The sequence below is a fragment of the Vombatus ursinus genome, unplaced genomic scaffold (assembly GCF_900497805.2).
Source record: "Vombatus ursinus unplaced genomic scaffold, bare-nosed wombat genome assembly UNPS02009824.1, whole genome shotgun sequence".
In the NCBI taxonomy this organism is placed as follows: Eukaryota; Metazoa; Chordata; class Mammalia; order Diprotodontia; family Vombatidae; genus Vombatus; species Vombatus ursinus.
The window spans coordinates 1,845,246-1,865,330 of NW_020949602.1; the positions used below are offsets into that span (position 1 = coordinate 1,845,246).

Below are 20,085 nucleotides of genomic sequence, written 5' to 3' on the forward strand. Positions count from 1 at the left end.
ACCGGGAAGGTGAAGAGCCTGGAGTGGAGATCACCCAGAAGTGGACATGTTGGAGGACAGAGCAGCGCTGGGACAGCAGGTACAAGCTGAGAAGAAGCCCCCTGAGGTTGGATACCAAGGCAGAGTGGAATGACTGCTGCCCCGGCGGAAGTGGGCTCCCCCTCCACAGAGGCCAGATGACTCGTTACTGGACCAGATGGACCCCAAGGTCCGCCTGAGGCCCAGTCTCTATGCCTTTCAGTCTTTTGCTAGGAACAGAGGCAGAGGCCGTTACCTGATTGTTTTGCCGATTGGGTCCCAGGAGAAAGTTGATCATGTGTCGTAGAGCAGAGTGTTTCAAAAGAAGATCGCTGGCCCTTATACCTTGCTAAGAAGAAGAGATGAAGAATGCCAAATTAACATTGCTTTTCTAACAAAGAATTCGTTTTAATAAACACAGATTCAAATGAGAAACAACCTCAACAAATCCTTCCTATGGAATATTTGCTAAATCTTTTCCAGAAAATTTGTTTTGATTATTTTTATGGTTGCTCCTAACGCTCAATTAGCAAACACGTTGTCATGCAGACTCTCATTACTCAAATGACCACCATCTTATCTTTTCCTTTTCCTGTAACAGAATCTTTTTAATCTCAACATTCTCTAAGCGATCATTTTTAGAACAAATGCTGATGCACCAAGAATCTCCTAGTCCTGACACCTGATGACTCTCAACTGTAAACGGAAGCGGGTTAGCTATAAGAATCCTTTACCTTCTGTACAAAGGTGTTGAACAGGAAAAAGTACTGAGCACAGTTTTTACAGTTCTCTGGGACATCTTTATCCAACAGGGCAAGCAGCACCTCCAACAACTGGTGAAGACTTTTGAGCTGGTCAGCATAAAGACAGAACCATATTAAGGCAGAAAATAAAGGTGGCAAAGACATCTGCAATAAACTTAATTAAAAAAAAAAAAACCAACATGAGAGCAAGGGATCTGGTTAATTTAATTTGGGTTCAGATTCAGATGGAAATGTTTTTAAGTCACAAATACAGAACTGCCAGTTTACCCTGAGGCAATTGTGGAATTTTAAAGGCAAAGTCCGGTTTTGCTTCTGAGAGTTCGAGGTCCAGAACGGTTTTCTCTGTGTGAGCTGCCGCGATGGGCTCCATGACGCATTGTTCTCTCGCTCCCTTTTTTCTCCAGAGCCTTTCGGGAGACACTGGTCTGAACCCCTCCCTCCACTAGCCTGCTCTTCACATAGCCACAGATGCAGAGAATCAAAACACAGACACAGGCAGAGGGGCTGGAAACCAAGCCAATGGAGCGAATGGAGCGTAACAGCCTGACAGAATGACAACGGGAACGTCGACTCGACTGTAACTTACTTGAAAGCTCGCTGACGCCTCATGGAAAGCTTTGAGAGACATTTTATTTGTTTAGAGACCATTTGGGTTATCACATTGCCTCTGCTGCCCTCCCCCCAGCTGCTGTCTGCACGGGGCCTGGACAAAGGGGCCGAGAAGACGGTCCCTCGGACGCCCGCTGCTCTGCGTGGCCGCTGGACTCTCCCTGTCCCTGCTTGTTTATTTCCCAGAGATTTTAAAAAGTGGATTTCCGTAATCGGCCCACCCGTTCTGTCTCAAACAGGACTAATTAAAATTTGGCACATCCACAGCCCTTCGCTTCCAAAGCCCTCTACAACCATCCATTCGAAACGATGAGGAGGGGGCAAGAGGAACCACTCCACCGAGGTGAAGAGAGACACATAAGAAGACTAACATGGGAGTTTAACAGGACACATGGCTTTTTGCTCACGCCCTTCCTCGTCCTCCCCCCAGGCCTTAGGTTACTAGACGGTCCTAGTCCAGCCTATAGGGGAGGTTGGTATTTGAGGTCATCACTCCATTTAAGGATTTTGGGGAGATGGAGTAAATTCTGGAGTGGTTAACTTGGGGCCTGGGATTCACCTTTATGAGGGTCTTTCTCAGGGACCTTAGGGCTCCCCTGGACCAACCCTGGCCAGATGACTCACCCACACTCTCCACACGCCTTGTAAAGGTACAACTGTTACTGGCCCTGGCCGCCATCAGAAAGTATGCCTCTTGTGAACGGAGGCAATGGCTTATTTTCTGGGCTGCTGCCACTTTTCTTTGAATCCCTAGATTGAGCCAAGTGCTTGACTCCCAGTAAGAACTTACTGGCTACTGCCTCGCTAATTCTCCTTGGTGCTGGCTCCTAAACACCAGGGCCAAGTTGCCTAGCTGTGCTCACTGAGCCACACTGTCTTCAGGTACTCATCCATAGGAGCTCAATATTTCTGAAAGGCATAGTTTCCAAAGTTTTCCATGTGGTGTCAGCTGTTATTTGAGATAGCAAACCTGGCAAGTATGTGCTATATTTGCTAGGAATGTATGTTTCGAATGAACTACAACTTTTCAAGTTAAATTAGTCTAATTTATTTCCCTGGAACTTGACACTGTGTAGCAGTTGCTGAGAACAGAGTGCAAAGGAAATTAAGGAAGGAAAGGTGAGTTTTGGGTCATTAGCACTGGATAAATGGAAGGATCTTCCCCTTTTTGAAGCTGACAGAGGAGGGGTTGATAGGAAAAGAAAGAGAAGACAGGGTTAGCTTAAGCTCCCTGACTGGGGCTCAGTTCAGAGAAACTTCAGGAGAAGCACTCATAGGAGGCTTGGAAATATCAGGGCCATTATGGAGGAGAGGGTACTCCTGGGAGGACTGTACCAAAAAGAGTCCAAATGGGCTGTTCTGCTGGACACTGCTTTCAGGGAAGGGACGCCTTCCACGCTTGGCAATCTCAACCAAGTCAGGTCACACAAGGAAAGGCATATTATGAATTGCCAAAAAGATGTTAAAGGTAACTGGCCTCTCCCTGTAAGCTCCACTCTCACACAGAAGGCAGGCAGGCTAAAATGCTTCATCCAAGCAGTGATACTGACCTTGTCCTGGTAAAACAAGGCACTGTCGAGGGTCTTCTCCAGGATCGTGGCAACCGCTACTCGCACTTCCCTCACGCTGCACTCCAGCAGGAAAATCCTGAGGTGGAAGCAGATAAGCACGTCCAAGAGTGAGCCAAGATGGGAGACACAGGGACCAAGCTGGGGCCAGATCTCAGCTCCTCAAGGCTTCTAGACCTACAAAGAACTTGAAACAGGCTGCATAAGGAGTCAAACAGAGGGGGATGCCCATGTCTTTGGAGAGAAACTGGATTGATTAGCCCTAAGTCCCTTCTGATCCCATGATTCTCATTTAACAGATGAGGAAACCAAGGCTGGAAGATGCTATAGGAGCAGGGGCGTGTCCCAGGACTGTGGACTCCAGGCCCAGTGCTTGGTCATTACTGCAAGGCCAAGGGACAACATGCAGAACTCAGCATTAAGAAAACAGAAGGCTATTTCAACAGACACAGAAAAAGCTTTTCACAAGATACAACACCCATTCCTGTTAAAAACTCTAGGAAGCACAGAAAAAAACCGCTTTCCATAAAATGGGAAAGTGCTACCTCTCTAAAACCAAGAGCAAGCACCATCTGAAATGAGGATAAGCTAGAAGCCTTTCCAAGAAGATCAGGATGAAGCAGAGATTTCTGTTACCACCATCGTGACTCAATATTAGAAATGGAAGGAATAGTGTGGGCAAAGAAGAAACAAAACTATTATTTTTTGTAGATATGATGGTTTACTGAGAGAACCCTAGAGAATCAACTGATAAACTAAGTGAAATAATTAACAACTTGAGCAAAGTTGCAGGATATAAAAGGAACCCAAAAATCCCATCCGCATTTCTGTATATTACCAATAAAATCCAGTAGGAAGAGACAGAAAGAGAAATTGAAAATAACCATGGACAGTATAAAACACTTGGGAGCCTACCTGCCAAAACACACACAGGAACTTTCTTAACATAATTACAAAACACTATTTACATAAATAAAGGCAGATCTAAATAACTGGAAAAATACAAATTTTTCATGGGCAGGCATGAGTCAATATAACAAAAATGACAATACTACCTAAATTAATTTACTTATTCAGTGCCATGACAATTAAACTACCAAACGATTACTTTTTAGAGCTAGAAAAAATAATAACAAAATTCCCCTGGAGGAACAAAAGGTCAAGAAAAACAAGGAATCAATGAAAGAAAAAACAAGAAGGAAGGAGTTCTAGCAGGGCCAGATCTCTGAACTATACTATAAAGCCATAATTGTCAAAACAATGTGCTACTGGATAAGAAATAGAGGGGGTGATGAATGGAATAGATTAGATACATAGTATACAGAAGCAAAGGAGCACAGTGACCTATTGTTTGACAAACAGGAAGATTGCAGCTATTGGGACAAGATCTCACTACTCAACAAAAGCTGATAGGAAAACCGAAACATGGTCTGACTGGGTGTAGACCAACATGTCACAAAGAACACTGAGATAAGCTCCAAAAAAATGCATGATGTAGCCATAAAGGGTGACATTGTAAGCAAGTGAGAGGAACATGGAAGAAATTATTTATCAGTACTATGGAAAGGGGAAGAATGCATGGCCAAACAAGAGACAGAAAGGGTCACAGAAGTAAAACAGAAAACTTTAACTACATAAAATTAAAATGTTTTTGCACAAACAAAATGAACGCAGCTGAAACAGGAAAAATCAGGGAACTGGGTAAAATATTAAGATGCCATTTCTAAAATGCGCAGAGAACTGAGTCAGATTTATAATAAGAGCCATTCCCCAAATGATATGTGGTCAAAGGATATAAATTGGTAGTTTTCGGAGGAAGAAAGACAAGCTATCAATAGCCACATGAAAAAATGCTCTATATCACTAATAGAGAAACACAAAGTAAAACGATGAAGGACCACCATCATTCATCATTCTGGCTAACTTAGCAAAATAGGAAACTGACAAATGCTGGAGGGACTGGGGAAAGCAGGTACACTAAGAACACCATAGGTGGAGCTGCGAACTGGTCCAGTCATTCTGGAAAGCAATTTGGAACTAGGCCCAAATAGCTTATTAAACTCTTCATACCTTCTTCTGATCCAGAGATACCACTCCTAGGTCTACACCCCAAAGAGCCCAAAGTAAGAGGAAAAGGACCATATACACAAAAATATTTATAGCACCTCTTTTTGTGGTAGTAAATAACTGAAAACTAATGGGATGCCTTTTAACTGAGAAAAGGCTGAATGAATAATGGACTATACATGTGATGGAGTACTACTGTGCTATAAGAAATGATGGGATGATTTCAGAGAAACCTAGAAAGACTTGTATGAACTGATGTAGACAGAAGGGAGCAGAACCAGCACTTATGCAAGGACAATCAATTCTGAAAGGCGTAGGAAATCTGATCAACACATATAAATAACCAACCACTGTCACAGGAATTGCCACGGGGCTGCGCCTGCCTATCGGAGTCCTGGCTTCTAAGCAGGAAGCTGAGGGTCACAGTCTGTTGTGTGAAAGCAAGGAAGTCTTAACTGACGTCTCCTCTGTGGACACGCAGCAATCATGGCTAGTCAGGCTCTCCTCTGAATGGCTAAGCGTTCCCGTGCACATCCTGTGCACGACTCTGACACGAGGCCTGCATGCTATGAGGGGATCTACTGACTGGCTGTAGGGCTCTGATCACACGATCCCAAGGTGCCTTGACGGCTATAAAGGCCACACCCAGCTAAGAATAAACAGGAGCTTCTGCCATCTTGTTGTCTCCCGCCTCATCCACGCGTCTCTGGGTTACTGAGCACTGAGCTGGTCTCATGCTCACCACTGCAGCGGCTGCGACAAACCACAACTCCAGAGAACTTGGGATGAAACACGTTGTCCACTCCCTGACATAAAGGACTCAGATTGCAGAACTGAAGCATGTTTTCTATTTCTTCTCTCTCTCTTTTTTTTGGGGGGGGGGGGTTGGGAGGCAGGAAGAAGACATAGTTAATGAGACAATTTGTTTTATATGACTACGTACGCTTATAGTGGGCTTTTTTGTTGTTGTTTTTTACTTACTCAATGGGTTATGGGGGGAGTTTTGATTGGAAAATAAATAAAATGGAAGAAAAAAGAGGAAAAATCTCTTAGTTTTTCCCTACGCTCTCCCCACTGGGCTGCATGCTTATAGGGTTTGCAGCTCCATTCGGGGACATGGGAGAAGGATAGGGCCAGATGCTATGCTGTTCTGCTACATGACTCCTGTCACGGAAGTAAGGGGTGAAATTTGTGACTGGGGCTACAGGAAGTGGTACAGTGGAAAAACCACTGTTTGTTTGGCTCTGGAGCCAGAGGACCTGGGTTCAAAGGTCATCTCAGATGCTTATTACCAGTGTGACCTTGGGCAAGTTATTGATCTTCTCTGGGCCTCAGCTTCCTCATCTGTAAAATGAAGGGGCTGGACTAGATGCCCTCCCCCTAAAGATCAGTCCCTTTCAGCTCAAGATCCGTGATAATCCTTTTGGTACTGCGCCTGTCAGCATTTCCTGGAATAATGATCCCCTTTCTTTCCTTGCTGGGGGGAAGGGATAGTTACTTACTGAGTGATTCAACAGTAACGTGTGGGTACAGCAGTCATTTCCCAGGATGCCTGAAATTTGGCTTCTGGTTTAAACCCAATTAAGATTTGTTGAAGGTACTTGGCTGGGCCAAAGCCAAATCTGGTGGGAAATGCCAGGAAGGGAAGAGCTGCTTTCACACTGGGCCAAGCAAGGCTTGGCTGTGCTCTAGTGGAATGTGAGACTCCTCTCCAGGGCCGAGGGTCGGATCTGTGGACCTCCAGACTTTTACGTGCTTTCCATGAGTGTGCTGTGCTACTTAAGACTGTGAGCTCCCCAGACCACAGCAGAGTGCCCGGCACATCACTGAAGCTTCATACATCAGGCCATGCCTACTATATATTTCTACATATCTTCCTTCCCAATTGTGGCTAACCTCCTTGACAGAAGTTGTCCATTTCCTCTCTTCTCACTTCTAAACTCTTTGGCATTTGGCTTCTGACCTCATCATCAACAGAAAAACCTCTATGCCTAACTCGAGGCGGTAGATGGTTGGCCATGAACTTGTGCTCTCTCTACTCCATGACTGTAACAGCGGGAGTCAAAGCTGTTTCTTTTCACATGCAATTACGTTGCACAATGAACGTTGCTTCAATGGGGTGTTGCTTTTTTGCATTAGCTTCCTCCAGTGATTTATACTCCTAGATCATTTTACAAGTGTTAGGACGACTGGGAGAACTTTTCCTACCAACGGATGTCAGGAAAGTACATTTCACATAATGACATTACACCTCCAGTGGGGGCCAATAAACTACCAACTGAAATAGTTAAGTAAGAGCTCCATTCAAAAGACACGGGTATTCCAAGTGGAAATCACAGGCAAAAGTGAAAACCATTTAGTTAACTACTAAAAACAAATGTCTTACTGATTAATTTAAACTGTATTAAATTTTCAGGCCAATCTGCATACAACTTTTATGACGGGTTGGTTTTGCAACGATTACATTATTTAAACCAGAGGCAAATAACTACAGTCTGTGAACTTGATCTTAAAAATATTTTTATAATGGTATTTCAATATAATTGCTTTTCTATGTGATGTCACATATTTTGTTTTATACATTTTAAAACTTGATTCTGAGAAGGGGTTCATAGCCTTCAGCAGACTGACTTCTCAAGAGATTTATGACACAAAAAAGGTTAAGAGTCCTTGATTTAAAGAATTATATAAAGAACATACTAGTGAGGTTGAAAAATTATAGAACAGAAACCTCCCTTACAGATCATAAAGTATTGTGTCTATTTGTTTTTCAGATGCATCACTGTTAACACAGATCTTAGAAAGTCCAGAGAAACATGTGACTGGGAAGGCAATATGGCGAAGTAGAAGTACTAAAGCAGAATGAAGCAGCCTGGGGGTGAATCAGTTGTTCAGCTACTGGTGCTAAGGGTCAGTGACTTCTGGCTCTGATGCTTACCAGCTGCCTAGTCTGGAGAAAGTCATTAAAACCTCCCTGAACCTCAGCGTCATCATCTGTAAAGATTGGTAAAACAGTATCTGGACTGCAGGGTTGGGGGGTTGCAAGCAAGGGCTTTGTAAACTTTAAAAAGCAGGAGAAGCATGAGTTACCAGACAAGTTCAAAGACAGTAACATTAGTCTATGAGGATGAGCAATCTACCTACATGCCGAAACAAGTCTGTACTCAAATGGGAGGATTTTGGCTAACTGGAATGTATCAGAGAAAGTTTCTAGGTTTTCTCACAGGAAACATTAAAGAAAAGAGCATGCAACTATTTTATAAAACTGACTTTAAAAAGCAGGTTTGCACGGCTGTAAAAATATGCATTAAATGATTTCCCAAAATCCATTCTGACTAGATGATTCAACAAAATTCATTTCTCCAAAAGGACAGGGCACAACTTCTCATTGGAAAAACACTTCCAGGACCAAATTTTGAAAATTTTCTGAATGGTTCCTACAGATCTAACTGACTGTCTCAGGCAAAAAAATCATCTAAACTGTGAATTTGTCTCTCCTCCCAAATCTGACTGGTGGCTGGTAAACAGCGTTAGCTTATTGTCAAGTCTGAACTTTTTTCTTTTTCAGAACCTGGACACTGGTTAAATCAAAAAGAAAACCAAAATCTAAACTTAGAACAATCTATGCAATTCGATGATATTCTTTCTGAACAAAATGTTTCTATTGTGCTGTAAGTGCATCACTTGCTTCTGTCTGCCCACAGCCTCCTTCCCTTTCACACCAGCTCAGGGGCCAGTCAGACAGGCTGCGGGGCAGAGGCAAGGCCGTCTTGAGCTACGCTATCTAAATGATCCTGACGACTGTTTAGAACGCAGACACTTACTTCACCAGCTCTCGTCCTTCAGAACCGACGAAATACTCGACGAGCCACTGACAGGCGTCGAAACTTTTGGAGAGCAAGGCTTCAATTGTGGCCACCCACTCTTCAGTGTCAACCCTTGAATAAAGAAGCAGCAGCGTCACTGTGAGCAGAGAGCTGGGAAACAGGGCGTCTGATGCCAAAAGGTGCTTTGCTTTGGAGTTAAATGTATCAGACACAACAAATAAACCGACCACAGACACACTAGACGTTGGAGTTTGCACTTCTTGATTGGTAATCAGAAACCTCATTCTCACCCTTTAAAATTCTATACTCCCACAACCGCCACAAAATGCTTCACATTTAATCAACTGAGTTTTCTATAAAGCTCTACTTTTGGGCCAAATTCTTTCGTTAACTGTGTTAGCGCAAAACTTTTTGCTATAATCATAGAATGAATAAAAACACTTCTAAAGAAAATATCACTAGCAATCTGTTCACTGAGCACCTGTTAGGTGCAAGGCACAACGGAAGATACAAAGAACATGATATGGTCTTCTCTGTTCTCTAGTCCAGGGCTTCTTCAGCTTTTTCTACTCATGACCCGTTTTCCTGTTTATTTAGCTTTTGTTGGTGCTGCATGGCCTATGGGCATGAACAGTGCAAAGCGCTGCTATGTGTTCAGAACCAAAGCTGCAGTAAAGTCACGGGATGCAACACAGACAGGCACTGCCAGAATTCATTACACATTGGATGAGACCTTTTACTGTTGCCAAATTTTGAGACCCCGTTTGAGGTCACACCCCATGGTTTCAGAAGCGCTGCTCTGGTCTAGTAAGGAAGATAACCATGTAGGCAACTATATAATAAAAGGTGTGATGTGAACATGTAGGAAGCAAAGTAAGAAAGGCTGGAAAGGGCCCTTCTGGCTGGGGGAGCAGACATGAATCTGACGAAGGCTGCATCTGAGCTGAGATCTGAAAGCTGGAACGGGAACAGGGCAGATGGGAATGGGCTTGGAGGGCACTCCAGGGAAAGGCGGAGCGAGCAGACAAGGGATGTGTCTGAGGCACAAGAAGCGCTCTGGTTATGTTGGGGTCCAGCTGCTGAGGAGTCCAGGGTGCACTCCATATTTAACAAGGTGCCACTGAAAGGTCTGGAAGAGAGTGAATGGGAAGATCAAAACTCTGCTTTAAGAAAACAACTGTGCAGAAAATGATGAGAGAATTGAGAGGCGTCAGTCACAGAGCATGGAATGCCTCCTGTGTGCTGAGCACAGGGGACACAAAGAAAGCCAAGACGGGCCCTGCCCTCAAGGAGCTCAAAGTCACCCACAAGCGATATGCAGGATGACAGGAAAGGATCAACAGGGGGATGGTACTAGAATGAAAAGGGGAGCAGGAAAGGCGTCCCGGAAAAGGTGGGATTTTAGTGGGTACCTAAACGAAATCAAGAGAGGAGGAGGGAGAGAATTCTAGGCCTGTGGGCCACTCAGAGGAAATGCCCAGAGCTGAGCAACGGAGGGTCTTGATCACGGAGGAAACAAGGGGCCGGGGTCACTGGTTTGAAGAGTTCAGAGTGCGAGAGAGAGTGTGTGTGGTTTAAGAAGCCTGGAAAGGGGGTAGGTGGGAGCTTATGAAGGGCACTGAATGCTCAACAGAGCACCTTACATTTCTCGTGCAGGTGCTAGGGGGCCATTAGAGTTGGATGAATGGGGGTAACACGTTCGGATCTGTACTTTGGGATCATTCTGACAGCTAAGTGGAAGATGGACTGGAGGGGGGAGACTTGAGTCTGGGAGACCACTAGTGGCTACCGCAATAGTGCAGGAATGAGGTGGTGATGCCCTGCACCAAGGTGGAGCTCTACCAGGAGAGAAGGGGGAAGGAATATGCAAGAGATATGAGAGGCGAGAGAAAGCGAGGAGCTAAGGATGAAGACGGAGGAGCATCTGACAGTAATGGGGGAGGAGGGAAGATAATGAGCTCAGTTTTGGACAGATTCAATTTAAGACAGATACAGGCTGTGCTGGGGGCAGCAGCGGTTAGGGCTGGAGAAGGAGGTTTGAGAATCATTTGCAAAGAGATGATAACAGTATACAAGAGAGCCAGTGAGGTCATCAAGCGAAACAGCAGAGGAGACGAGAAGAGGCCTCGCTAGGACAGAGCCTTGGAGGACACCCGTACGTAGCGAGCACATGTTGGGCGAGGATGCAGTAAGGAGGAGGAGAAGCAGTGCCCCAGGAAGTGGGTGCAACAGCCTGGGCCAAAACGATGGCGGTGGCAGCGGAAACTGCTCTCCACACGTGCCTGCTGGATGAGAGCAGAGACTGGCTGCGGTCACGGTGACAACGGTCGCACCAAAGACGTGGCGTCAGAAGCCAGGTCACAGCTGTGTGCGTGTGCCTGCTTTTACTTCCCTTACTGACCATGAGCTACCTGAGGGCTGGGAACAAGGCCTAATCCTCTTTACGTACTCTCCTACACTAGTGTGGATTAAGCGGCTAGTAAATGAACACATTTCACATAAAAATGCAATCACGATTTATCTTTCTTCTTTTCCCCAAAAAAATTCTTCTTAAAAAACCCACTGTTTAGAATACTCTACACTAAGAATTGTGTTTCAAACTCCAGTCAATCACCTCGTTTATGCCTTTTGGTCCAGCATATTAATTATGAGCTTTTCTTAAAATTCTCACCTGAGTTTTTTCTTTGTCCGTAAATAGGTTTGGAAGAGAAACTGGATTGCTAACTGTAAGCTCACCTTTGCCATGCAAGGATAGTAGGGGTGCTTTAGTTTAGTCTGAGGAGAAAGAAAAGGGAGAGGGGAGAAAGAAACAAGGGCTGGTAAAAAATACTGATTTTTTCCTCCTGAAGCTTTACAAAGAGTAAATCTTCCATAATTTGGAACGGTTAACATTTATCATTTGATACTTTTTAATATGAGACATAATTTTGAAAGAGGTGGCTCTCAATGGAGATGATCTTGAAGTTAAACTGAGGTTAAAGAAAAACCAAAGGGCTATAGGGGCAGGGAGGGGAGGGGAGAACAATGATCTAGATGAAGTCTACTTGACTCAACCACCATAACAGTCAAGATGTTCAGTGAAGAAAAAGGGCAGCTGAGAAGGTAAAGGGGGTGGCCAGGCGAGGCACGGAGAGAAAGCTACGCTGAGTCTGGAGGACCCGCATCGGGCCTGAGAGAACCACACTGACTGACTTTGTGGCTCCCTTCCCATTCAGTTATGGGTCTAGTCCAAGCTCGATCTTGTGAGAGGAGCTGGGAGAAAACCTTACCATGTCGTTTGAACCTACCCAGGAATGGCTGGGAAATTGGGCCACCTCTCCCAGCTACTGAGACTAGGTCATGCTGACCAGAAACAGTTCCAAAGACAGATGCAAGGAGTCTTTCACAATTCTACATCTCAAGCAACCAATGTCTTATCTGGAAACTGGCCTCATGCTGATCCATCAATTATTGCTTGTCTGTTCCCTTGACTGTTGATGGATACTTGGGGAGTGGGACACCTCCTTTTCTAAATCAGGGAATTGCATCTGTTCACTCTTCCCCTCCCAACTTGGAAAGCCCCCAATCTTTCATCCAATTAGAAATCAGATCACCAAACGGTGTATTGCTTCCTTTTAACTAGCTGGCCTTACTTGATTACTTGTTTTAAATATATAGAAATCTGTCTCCCCGTGTTCGGGGTCCAGGCCTAAACCGAGATCTGCTCCCAGTTTGTTGGGCAATTGCCGTGCACTGCTTAGTAAACTGATATGCTCAGAAGAGCGAATTTTTGTTTTCCTCAGTCATTTCATCTTTTCTTTTTTTTTTTGGTAAGGCAATTGGGGTTAAGTGACTTCCCCAGAGTCACACAGCTAGTTAAGTGTTATGTGTCTGAGGCCGGATTTGAACTCAGGTCCTCCTGACTCCAGGGCCAGTGCTCTATACACTCAGCCACCTAGCTGCCTCTGTCATTTCATCTTTTATCTGTCCCAGTTCTCACTTATTAGCTGTGTGACCCTGGAGAAGTCACTTCACCTTGTTTGCCTCAGTTTCCTCATCTGTCAAATGAGCTGGAGAAGGAAAGGCAAACCACTCCAGTATCCCTGCCAATAAAACCCCAAAAGGGTTTATGAAGAGTCGGATATGTCTAAAAATGACTAAACCACATTAGAAGGTATAAAACAAAGGCTGCATCATTCTGACAACGTAATGAAAAATTATGACTGGCTATCATTCAAAATATGATCTCATTTTGTCATATAAGTGACTGTCTTGGGCTGGGCCCTCTGGCTTCCTCATCTGAACAAGGACACCAAGAGGCTCTGAACCTGCCGGGGAGCATGCCACATCTGAATGTTTCTTGACAGCAAGTTAATCGTCCACAGGGCGATTCAGAACAAATCCCCATCTAATCTGGGCGCAATCAGTGCAGATGAGACAAATCCTGGGGATGTCTGAGGGGCTTGATGTACTGACTCCTGGGATCTCCTCTCGGGATTCTCCCATCATTCCACTAAGACCCTGAGCAGCTACTTACAGCATTCAATGAAGCTAAGGAGAGGACAAAACTGAAATAGTCACTGCTATACACGTCTCTGTTCTTCATAAATTTGAGGTTCTCATCTCGCACCATCTACAAATGAGAAGATTTTAACTTTTTAATAAGCAAAGTTAAATATTCAGGACTTCTCAGGAAGAGGCTCTATGATAAAAGAAGGCTGCAGAAAAGATTCAGGACTCGAAATGAGATCTCCTGTGAAACCCTCTGTGTTTCCAAATGCTGAGTCACCTCTTTGGGATTAAGGCTTGAAAAAAGGGATAGGGTGTGTGGGACCCTTACAGAATGTCTGGGACCTCTGTGTCTCGCCTTTTCCTCCCTGTCTGTCACAAACAATCACACACAGGATCCTGTCTGTGACAATGATTGTCTAGTAGAAAAGAATAATAAAACACGGTCCTGAGCCCTAGGGCAGTGTCAGGATGGATACTCACATGAAGTTTTTAAAGGTGCTATACTTTCTTCTTACTCACCCCATAAGGCACGGAGTATAAGGATTCCAGTTTTATATATAGATCAGGTACCAGAACAGGCAGGTATGGAGACACACCATAGGTAAGAAAGCAGAATATAAACTCCTTATGGGATATGTGGCACTTCACAAATGCTTATTAATTTAAAGTATCAGAAGCAAGATTTGAACCCTAACCACATCTAACGCTTGTACCACTAGCCTATGGTGTCCTGCTCAGAAGCTGACGGGAGTGCTTCGAGATGTAGGAAACTAAGTCTGATGCTGTGTGGGAGATTTCTCGTTGCTGGTCTGATAGTTATGTGCTTACCTGGTATATCCTAACAGGCATTTTCTCCACAAATAGCCCTTTTTTCTCCCCTTTTCTAACCAGCTTGGTTAAAATAGAGAGACGGTCATTGTTAGGTCTATGGGGCCGAGGAGATGACTGTGGTGAAATCTCTGGTGAAGATGGAGCTGACCTAAAAGAGAGAACGCCGTGTCACAGAATAACCAGCAGTGCCTTGGCGCTCAGGGCCCTGTTTGTGGTCTCTGTGCTGGAAAGGTCTTTTACAGTAACTCCTGAGAACCTTTTCTCCCCTATGCCCATACATGATGCCCCCTGGGAGCAGGGCCTCTGTCCATCTTCTTCTGTGGCCTGTAACAAGGAAAACCAGACTGGATGACCACTAGGGCATCTCCTGTCTCTGCTTCGTATGAGCCTAGTACTTGAAACCCAGTGGACACTTAGTGAATTTTTTCAGAAAAGCTCTCTTCTGACACTTCCCTTAGGACGGATGCTATCACCAGTCTCCCTGAACACTCTCCTCCTAGGCCTTCCCCTCACATGGAAGTGGCTGGGGGGGACCATGAAGATTTGCCAGAAGAGGACTAGTTTAGCAGGGCCTAAATCAAGCTTGAAGAGCCTTGAGCCCAGGGCCTGGTTAAGGACTCACAACTCACCCCAGTGTGCAGAGGCACAGCTCAAGAGGCCAGCCACCCAAACAGGGATTGTGATCTGGATTGGCACAGCAGAGAAACCTGCCCTGGAGAGAACACAGGTGTTGCCCACCTGATGTATGTGCGTCACCTGTGGCATAACACCCTGAATGTGCCACGTACTGGAGCTCACCCAGAAACAAGGCTCAGGTCTCCAAATCACAAATAATTCAGTAGCAGGAATATGGAGCAGAAACAAGATGCAGAGGAGTTTTAAAATTGGACATATCCTGTTTCTGTTAAAAAGGACTTTATAGCAAATCTTACTGGATCAACAAAATGAGAAGCCTGCCTTTAGCTTCCTCAGGGTTTCGGGGACAAAGTGTGAACGTCAGGGCCCTGCAAGGCATGCTGACGTGAAGTGAACCACCCAGAGACTAAACGACGTTGGCAGTGCCAGGAACAGCTTACAGAGAGAGGTCTTCGGCCTCCTGGCGCACCATGCTAACTCGGCTTTTCTTTGGCAACACAGGTGAGTTCTGGTCAGACACCCTCTGGTAGAAGAGCATGTAGGCATTCCAGTATCGCCGGCGCACATCAGGGTACGGGTTTGCTTTGGGACAAGAAATTAAGAAAAAAGTCATCGGGAAACACCACAAGTTGCTGCTTTATCATACCAACTGTACTTTGGGTGGCGGTGGTGTCTAAACTAAAGGCAGCCAGGCCACGGGTGTGCCTGCGGGCTGGGCACTCCCTCACTGGCCACAAGGTGTAAGGAAGAGGAGGCCCCAGAATTCTGCTCAGGTTCCCTCTTGTAAACACAGGCCTACTTTCCTGGGCTGGCTTAGGGGTCGCAGGAGAGGTAAGCGCCGCAGAGCAGGTGGGCAGGTCTTCCCTACTCTCTGAAGCCACCACTCTGGAGGCCTAGGGACCTCCTTGGTCCTGCTAGAATGAGGCTGCACCTTTCCCTAAAAGCTGGACAGCTGTAAGTGACAGTCCCCGCAAAGCTAAGAAAAAGGATCTCCAGCTGCAGGCAGCAGGGAGCATGGGAAGGGCAGTGGCTGGGCAGCTAACTCTGTGCAAACTGACCCCAGACAGTCCCAACTTCCTGTTCAATGCCAGAATGTATGTAAAAGTGCTCTGTACAGTCTGCAAGAGCTCAACTCACTGAAAAGCTCCCCCCAGCTCACTGGGGTTCGAGTCCTAACATTGAAGACAGTTGCATGCTACCAAGAGACAGAACTGTAGTGTGGCTTTGGGGACTTCTGACCTCTTAGGGGTTAACTATAAATGTAAAACCACTGAAAATGAAACGCTTGCAAATACTTACACTGGTCATAAACTTTCGGTCTGTACTCGCCACCAAAACATTCGTACTCCAAGGTCTCATCATTTAAATCAAACTCTTCTACCACGGTGTCATTAAATTTATACCATTTTCCTTTTCCACATCCCCTAGAGCCCAAAGACAAGTAGTGAGCACTATTGAAAAAGAGAACATTTTCTTTGTACACTACTTTCAGCAAGATGACATACAAAATGTCAACGCATAAAGCAGCTAAACAACAAGATATACTTATGTTAGAAAAAACGTTAACAAAATGGATTTAAATCCATTAAAAACCTTTTGATAGTACACGAAGAAAAGAGAAATCTGTAAAGCAGCTGCTCTGAAAGGTGGGAAACGGAGTGTGCAGCCCGGCAGGACAGGGGCAAGGAAAGCTCAGAGTGTTAGCCACAGGCCGAGGGAAAAAGCCAGTCCTGTCCCAGCTCTTTACCTCCTGTCCTTGATAAAGGAGTAATAGTGGCCCGCGTGGGCCTGGCCACTGTGCACAATTACACCCACGAGCTCATAGTTCTCAGTGGGGGCCACTTTCTTCCTTGGGGAACCTCCAGAGCCTTGGTCCACGTGCCGACCATTTTCACCAACGTCACAAGATGAGTCCTGGCGAGCCATTCCTGAAACTGTGTAAGGCTCCATGTTTAACATCCAGGGGAACTATCCAAAAGCAAAAAAAAAACCAGATTCATGTTGAACAGGTAATGCAGAGAACATGAACCCTTCCCCTAAGCCCCCCAAGATGGCAGGTACCAGAGAGACAGTGCAGTCCAGAAGAGGGTAGCTGGAAGCTGAGACTCCGGGGACAAGGGCTCAAAGCCCACATCTGCCACAGTGCGCAAGTCTCTCCCCCTCTCTGAGCCTCAGTTTCCTTATGTGTAAAATGGCGCCCTGGGGCTGTTTTGAGGAGAGGGCTCTTGGGCACCTGATGTGTCCCTAACTAAGCCAAGACTTCCTCCCCTGCCCATCCCCAGTGTTGACCACAACTCAAAGAAAGACCCCTCCCTCACTGGTTTCAGGAGGCGCCATCATTGACAAAGCTGTAACACCATGGCCGAGCAGGTGACAGGCCTAGTCCAACGTGCCCTCCTGCTAGAGGGTCTAGAGGATAAGTACACAGTCTGCTATTGTCCCATACCCAAAGCCTTTCTTTGCATTCTGGCACCGGACCTGTCTGAACTTAGGTTTGAATACTGGAAGACAGAAAATGCTGACTCCAGGGCCCACCCTGTGGGCAAGAATATTTTATTGGATCTAGGGAAATTACATACGTCCTTCTTAAATTTAAATCCTTAAATGTGGCTCTAACAAAGCAACTTCAAGAACACAAGCTGAGGGAGGTGTGGCCACACAGCAGGTCGTCTGAGGCATCAGTGGTGGATAAACTTGCAATACAAAATTGTGGCTACTCAGAAGTTTGAAAAAGCATTCTAAGGAGCCTGAACCTGGATTTTATTAGCATGTAATACAACTGGCTCATCAGAGCCTCTTTCTATACCTCTCTAGGGTTGTGGGTTCTTTGAGAACGAAAGCAGAAACGAGAGGAATCTGGTTACCCTTATTTGTTCATCATATTTAATAGAGCGTCCACTCTCCCAGTCAAATCCAAATCTCATCAGGTGAATCACCAAGACACTGGGCAAAGACTTAATGCATGTCCTTTTCACTGTTGTTCTCTGCAAGAAAGGTAAAAACCAGTTACCTTTACTAAGAAAACTTCAAAAATAATTACGTAGAGTAATCCAAAATCCACAAATCTCTAAGCAATATACATCGAAAGCGCATATGCTGGTGGGTTTTGAGCCTGGATTGCAGGGTATTCACTTCTCTCTGAAGCTCAGCTGTCTCCTCTATAAGATGACATGGCTGAATTAAGTGATCTCTCTACGGAGGTCCCTTCCAGCACGAAATCACGTGACCCTACAGACCACCCTTCTGAAAGAACCAAGGACTTCTGCGGAGCCCTCTGCCTACAAGCAGAGGGGAACATGCCATGTTCCCTGGTGCCAATTTCCCAGCTCAAACACTATGACCAATCATAATAAGGGGGTGGGAAGGAATTAAAGTGAACAGAAGCCAACTCAAGATCAGCAAGGTAGCCATGTTTCCTAACACCACACATAAATGGAGGGTTCATAAATACAATACCTTTTCTTGACACTTTTCACAGTAATAGGCATTACTCCCCTCTAGAACTTCACCTCTAACAAACTGGTCCAAAGAAATCTCCAGACTCTGACAAGAAGTAACGCCGAGATTGAGCGCCACGAAAGCTTCTTCTCGCTCATACCTACAATGGAAAGGGAGAAGGAGTTCTGAAAGCCCCGCTGGGGAAGAAGAGGCTCCCGGGGGTGGGGGACCTCTTGGTTGATTAGTGTGACTCCTAGGCCTGACAGGGAGCTGAAACCCTCCATTATTAGGGAAATCCTACGAAAGCACAGACTTGTACAAGAAAACCAGAGCTAGGTCCCTGAAACCTCTGGCAAATGTGGCTGCTGAGCCCCTGGCAGGGATCCCAAAGTTGTGTAGTGCTCTGGCAGAGGGGGAGGCTTGGTCTTCATGTCACAGGTTAGTGAACTGGACTCAAATTCCTGCAAGTTCTAGAATGTTTTATCAAAAAGATGGTCAGTGAAGACCCAGAAAAGGACTGCTGACTAGCTTCTCAGAAGGTCTGTGATGCCTTCATCAAGAGCTGGTGACACTCAGCTAATTTCAGTTTTCAAAACATTTAATAGTCTGAACCATAGACATGGAAGAGCACTGACTGTTGTGAGAAGACCCGGATTCCAATCCCACTGCGGATGCCAACAGCTGCCTGAGCCTGCCTTTGTCATCTGTAAAGCAGAGGGGCTGCACAGCAGGACCTCGGAGAGCCCTTCCAGCTCTGGATCGAGGTCTCCCTGCAAAGTCACCCAGGATATTCTTGTGGAAAAAAGGGAAAAATCCAGGCGAGGCAAATGGCACAAAGGTAGGTGGATTCTGGAGCGGGAGAATGACCACACCCAAAGAAAAGCCACTAATTGTGTGATGTTAGCCTGGAAGGTCTTGGGAGGTGGTGTGCTGGCCAGCGACCCTCAGTCTGGTCCCAGGCTCCTCCACATTTTTATCATCGACTCGGACAAAGTCATAGATGGAATGCCTATCAGACACGCAGATGACCGAGAGCAGGAGACAGCTAACACACGAGCTGATGGAAATCACCCGTGGGGACAGACTACCGAGGCCATCTACTTGAATCTAAGCTTGTGATGAACAAGAATCATTCCTTCACAACAGAACTGATACGTGTTCCTCCAGCCACTGCTTGGAGACCTTCGAGACGGGAAACCACCAAGCCCCAAGGCAGTCGCTCCGCATGAAACCTCAACTGGCATCTCGGCAATTTCTCCCCATTGCTCCTCTGGAGCCAATTAAGTGATTTCATTTCTTCTTCTGACAGAACTTCAAATACCAGAAGACGGAAAATGCTGACTCCCCGGCCCACCCTGTGGGCAAGAACGTTTTACTGGATCTAAGGAAATCACATCCATCCTTCTTCCATCTAAATCCTTAAATGTGGCTCTAACAAAGCAACTTCAAGAGCACAAGCTGAAGGAGGTTTGAGCCCACAGCAGGCCATCTGAAAAAGGGCACATGTTCACTCTGAGTCAACAGTGTGTTACGAAAGCCCCCAAAGCTCAATGACTGATGAGACATTGCACTGGGATTGCTGGTCTGAGTCTGGGACTGTGTCCAGATTTGGGGACCACGTTTTAGGGACGACACTGGAAAGGTGGAAAGGGCCCCAGGCCACGCTGTCTAGAACAAGCCCGGTGGAAGGAGAAGGCCAAAGGACAACATGGCAGCAACGTTTACTTCTCTGAAAGGCTACCACGTAGAGGAAGGATCAGATGTTTTCTAGCAGGCCCCAGAGGCAGAGCCAAGAGCAATAGAAGGAAGCTGAAAGATACAGGTTTGGGCTGGATA

The 20,085-nt window shown here is 45.7% G+C and overlaps 1 protein-coding gene across 1 annotated transcript in view; it reads right to left on the reverse strand.

The window, feature by feature from the left end:
* USP24 (ubiquitin specific peptidase 24) overlaps nt 1-20,085 on the reverse strand; it is a gene marked incomplete at its 5' end in the record, with an annotated part of 157,593 nt that overhangs the window by 12,218 nt on the left and 125,290 nt on the right. Inside the window, 12 exons of the mRNA XM_027852728.1 lie at nt 275-367; nt 753-869; nt 2,942-3,038; nt 8,851-8,964; nt 11,525-11,628; nt 13,370-13,465; nt 14,173-14,323; nt 15,252-15,393; nt 16,111-16,235; nt 16,559-16,779; nt 17,676-17,795; nt 18,268-18,409. Of these exons, the coding sequence (XP_027708529.1) occupies nt 275-367; nt 753-869; nt 2,942-3,038; nt 8,851-8,964; nt 11,525-11,628; nt 13,370-13,465; nt 14,173-14,323; nt 15,252-15,393; nt 16,111-16,235; nt 16,559-16,779; nt 17,676-17,795; nt 18,268-18,409 (1,522 nt within the window). The remainder of the gene's footprint in view (nt 1-274; nt 368-752; nt 870-2,941; nt 3,039-8,850; nt 8,965-11,524; nt 11,629-13,369; nt 13,466-14,172; nt 14,324-15,251; nt 15,394-16,110; nt 16,236-16,558; nt 16,780-17,675; nt 17,796-18,267; nt 18,410-20,085) is intronic.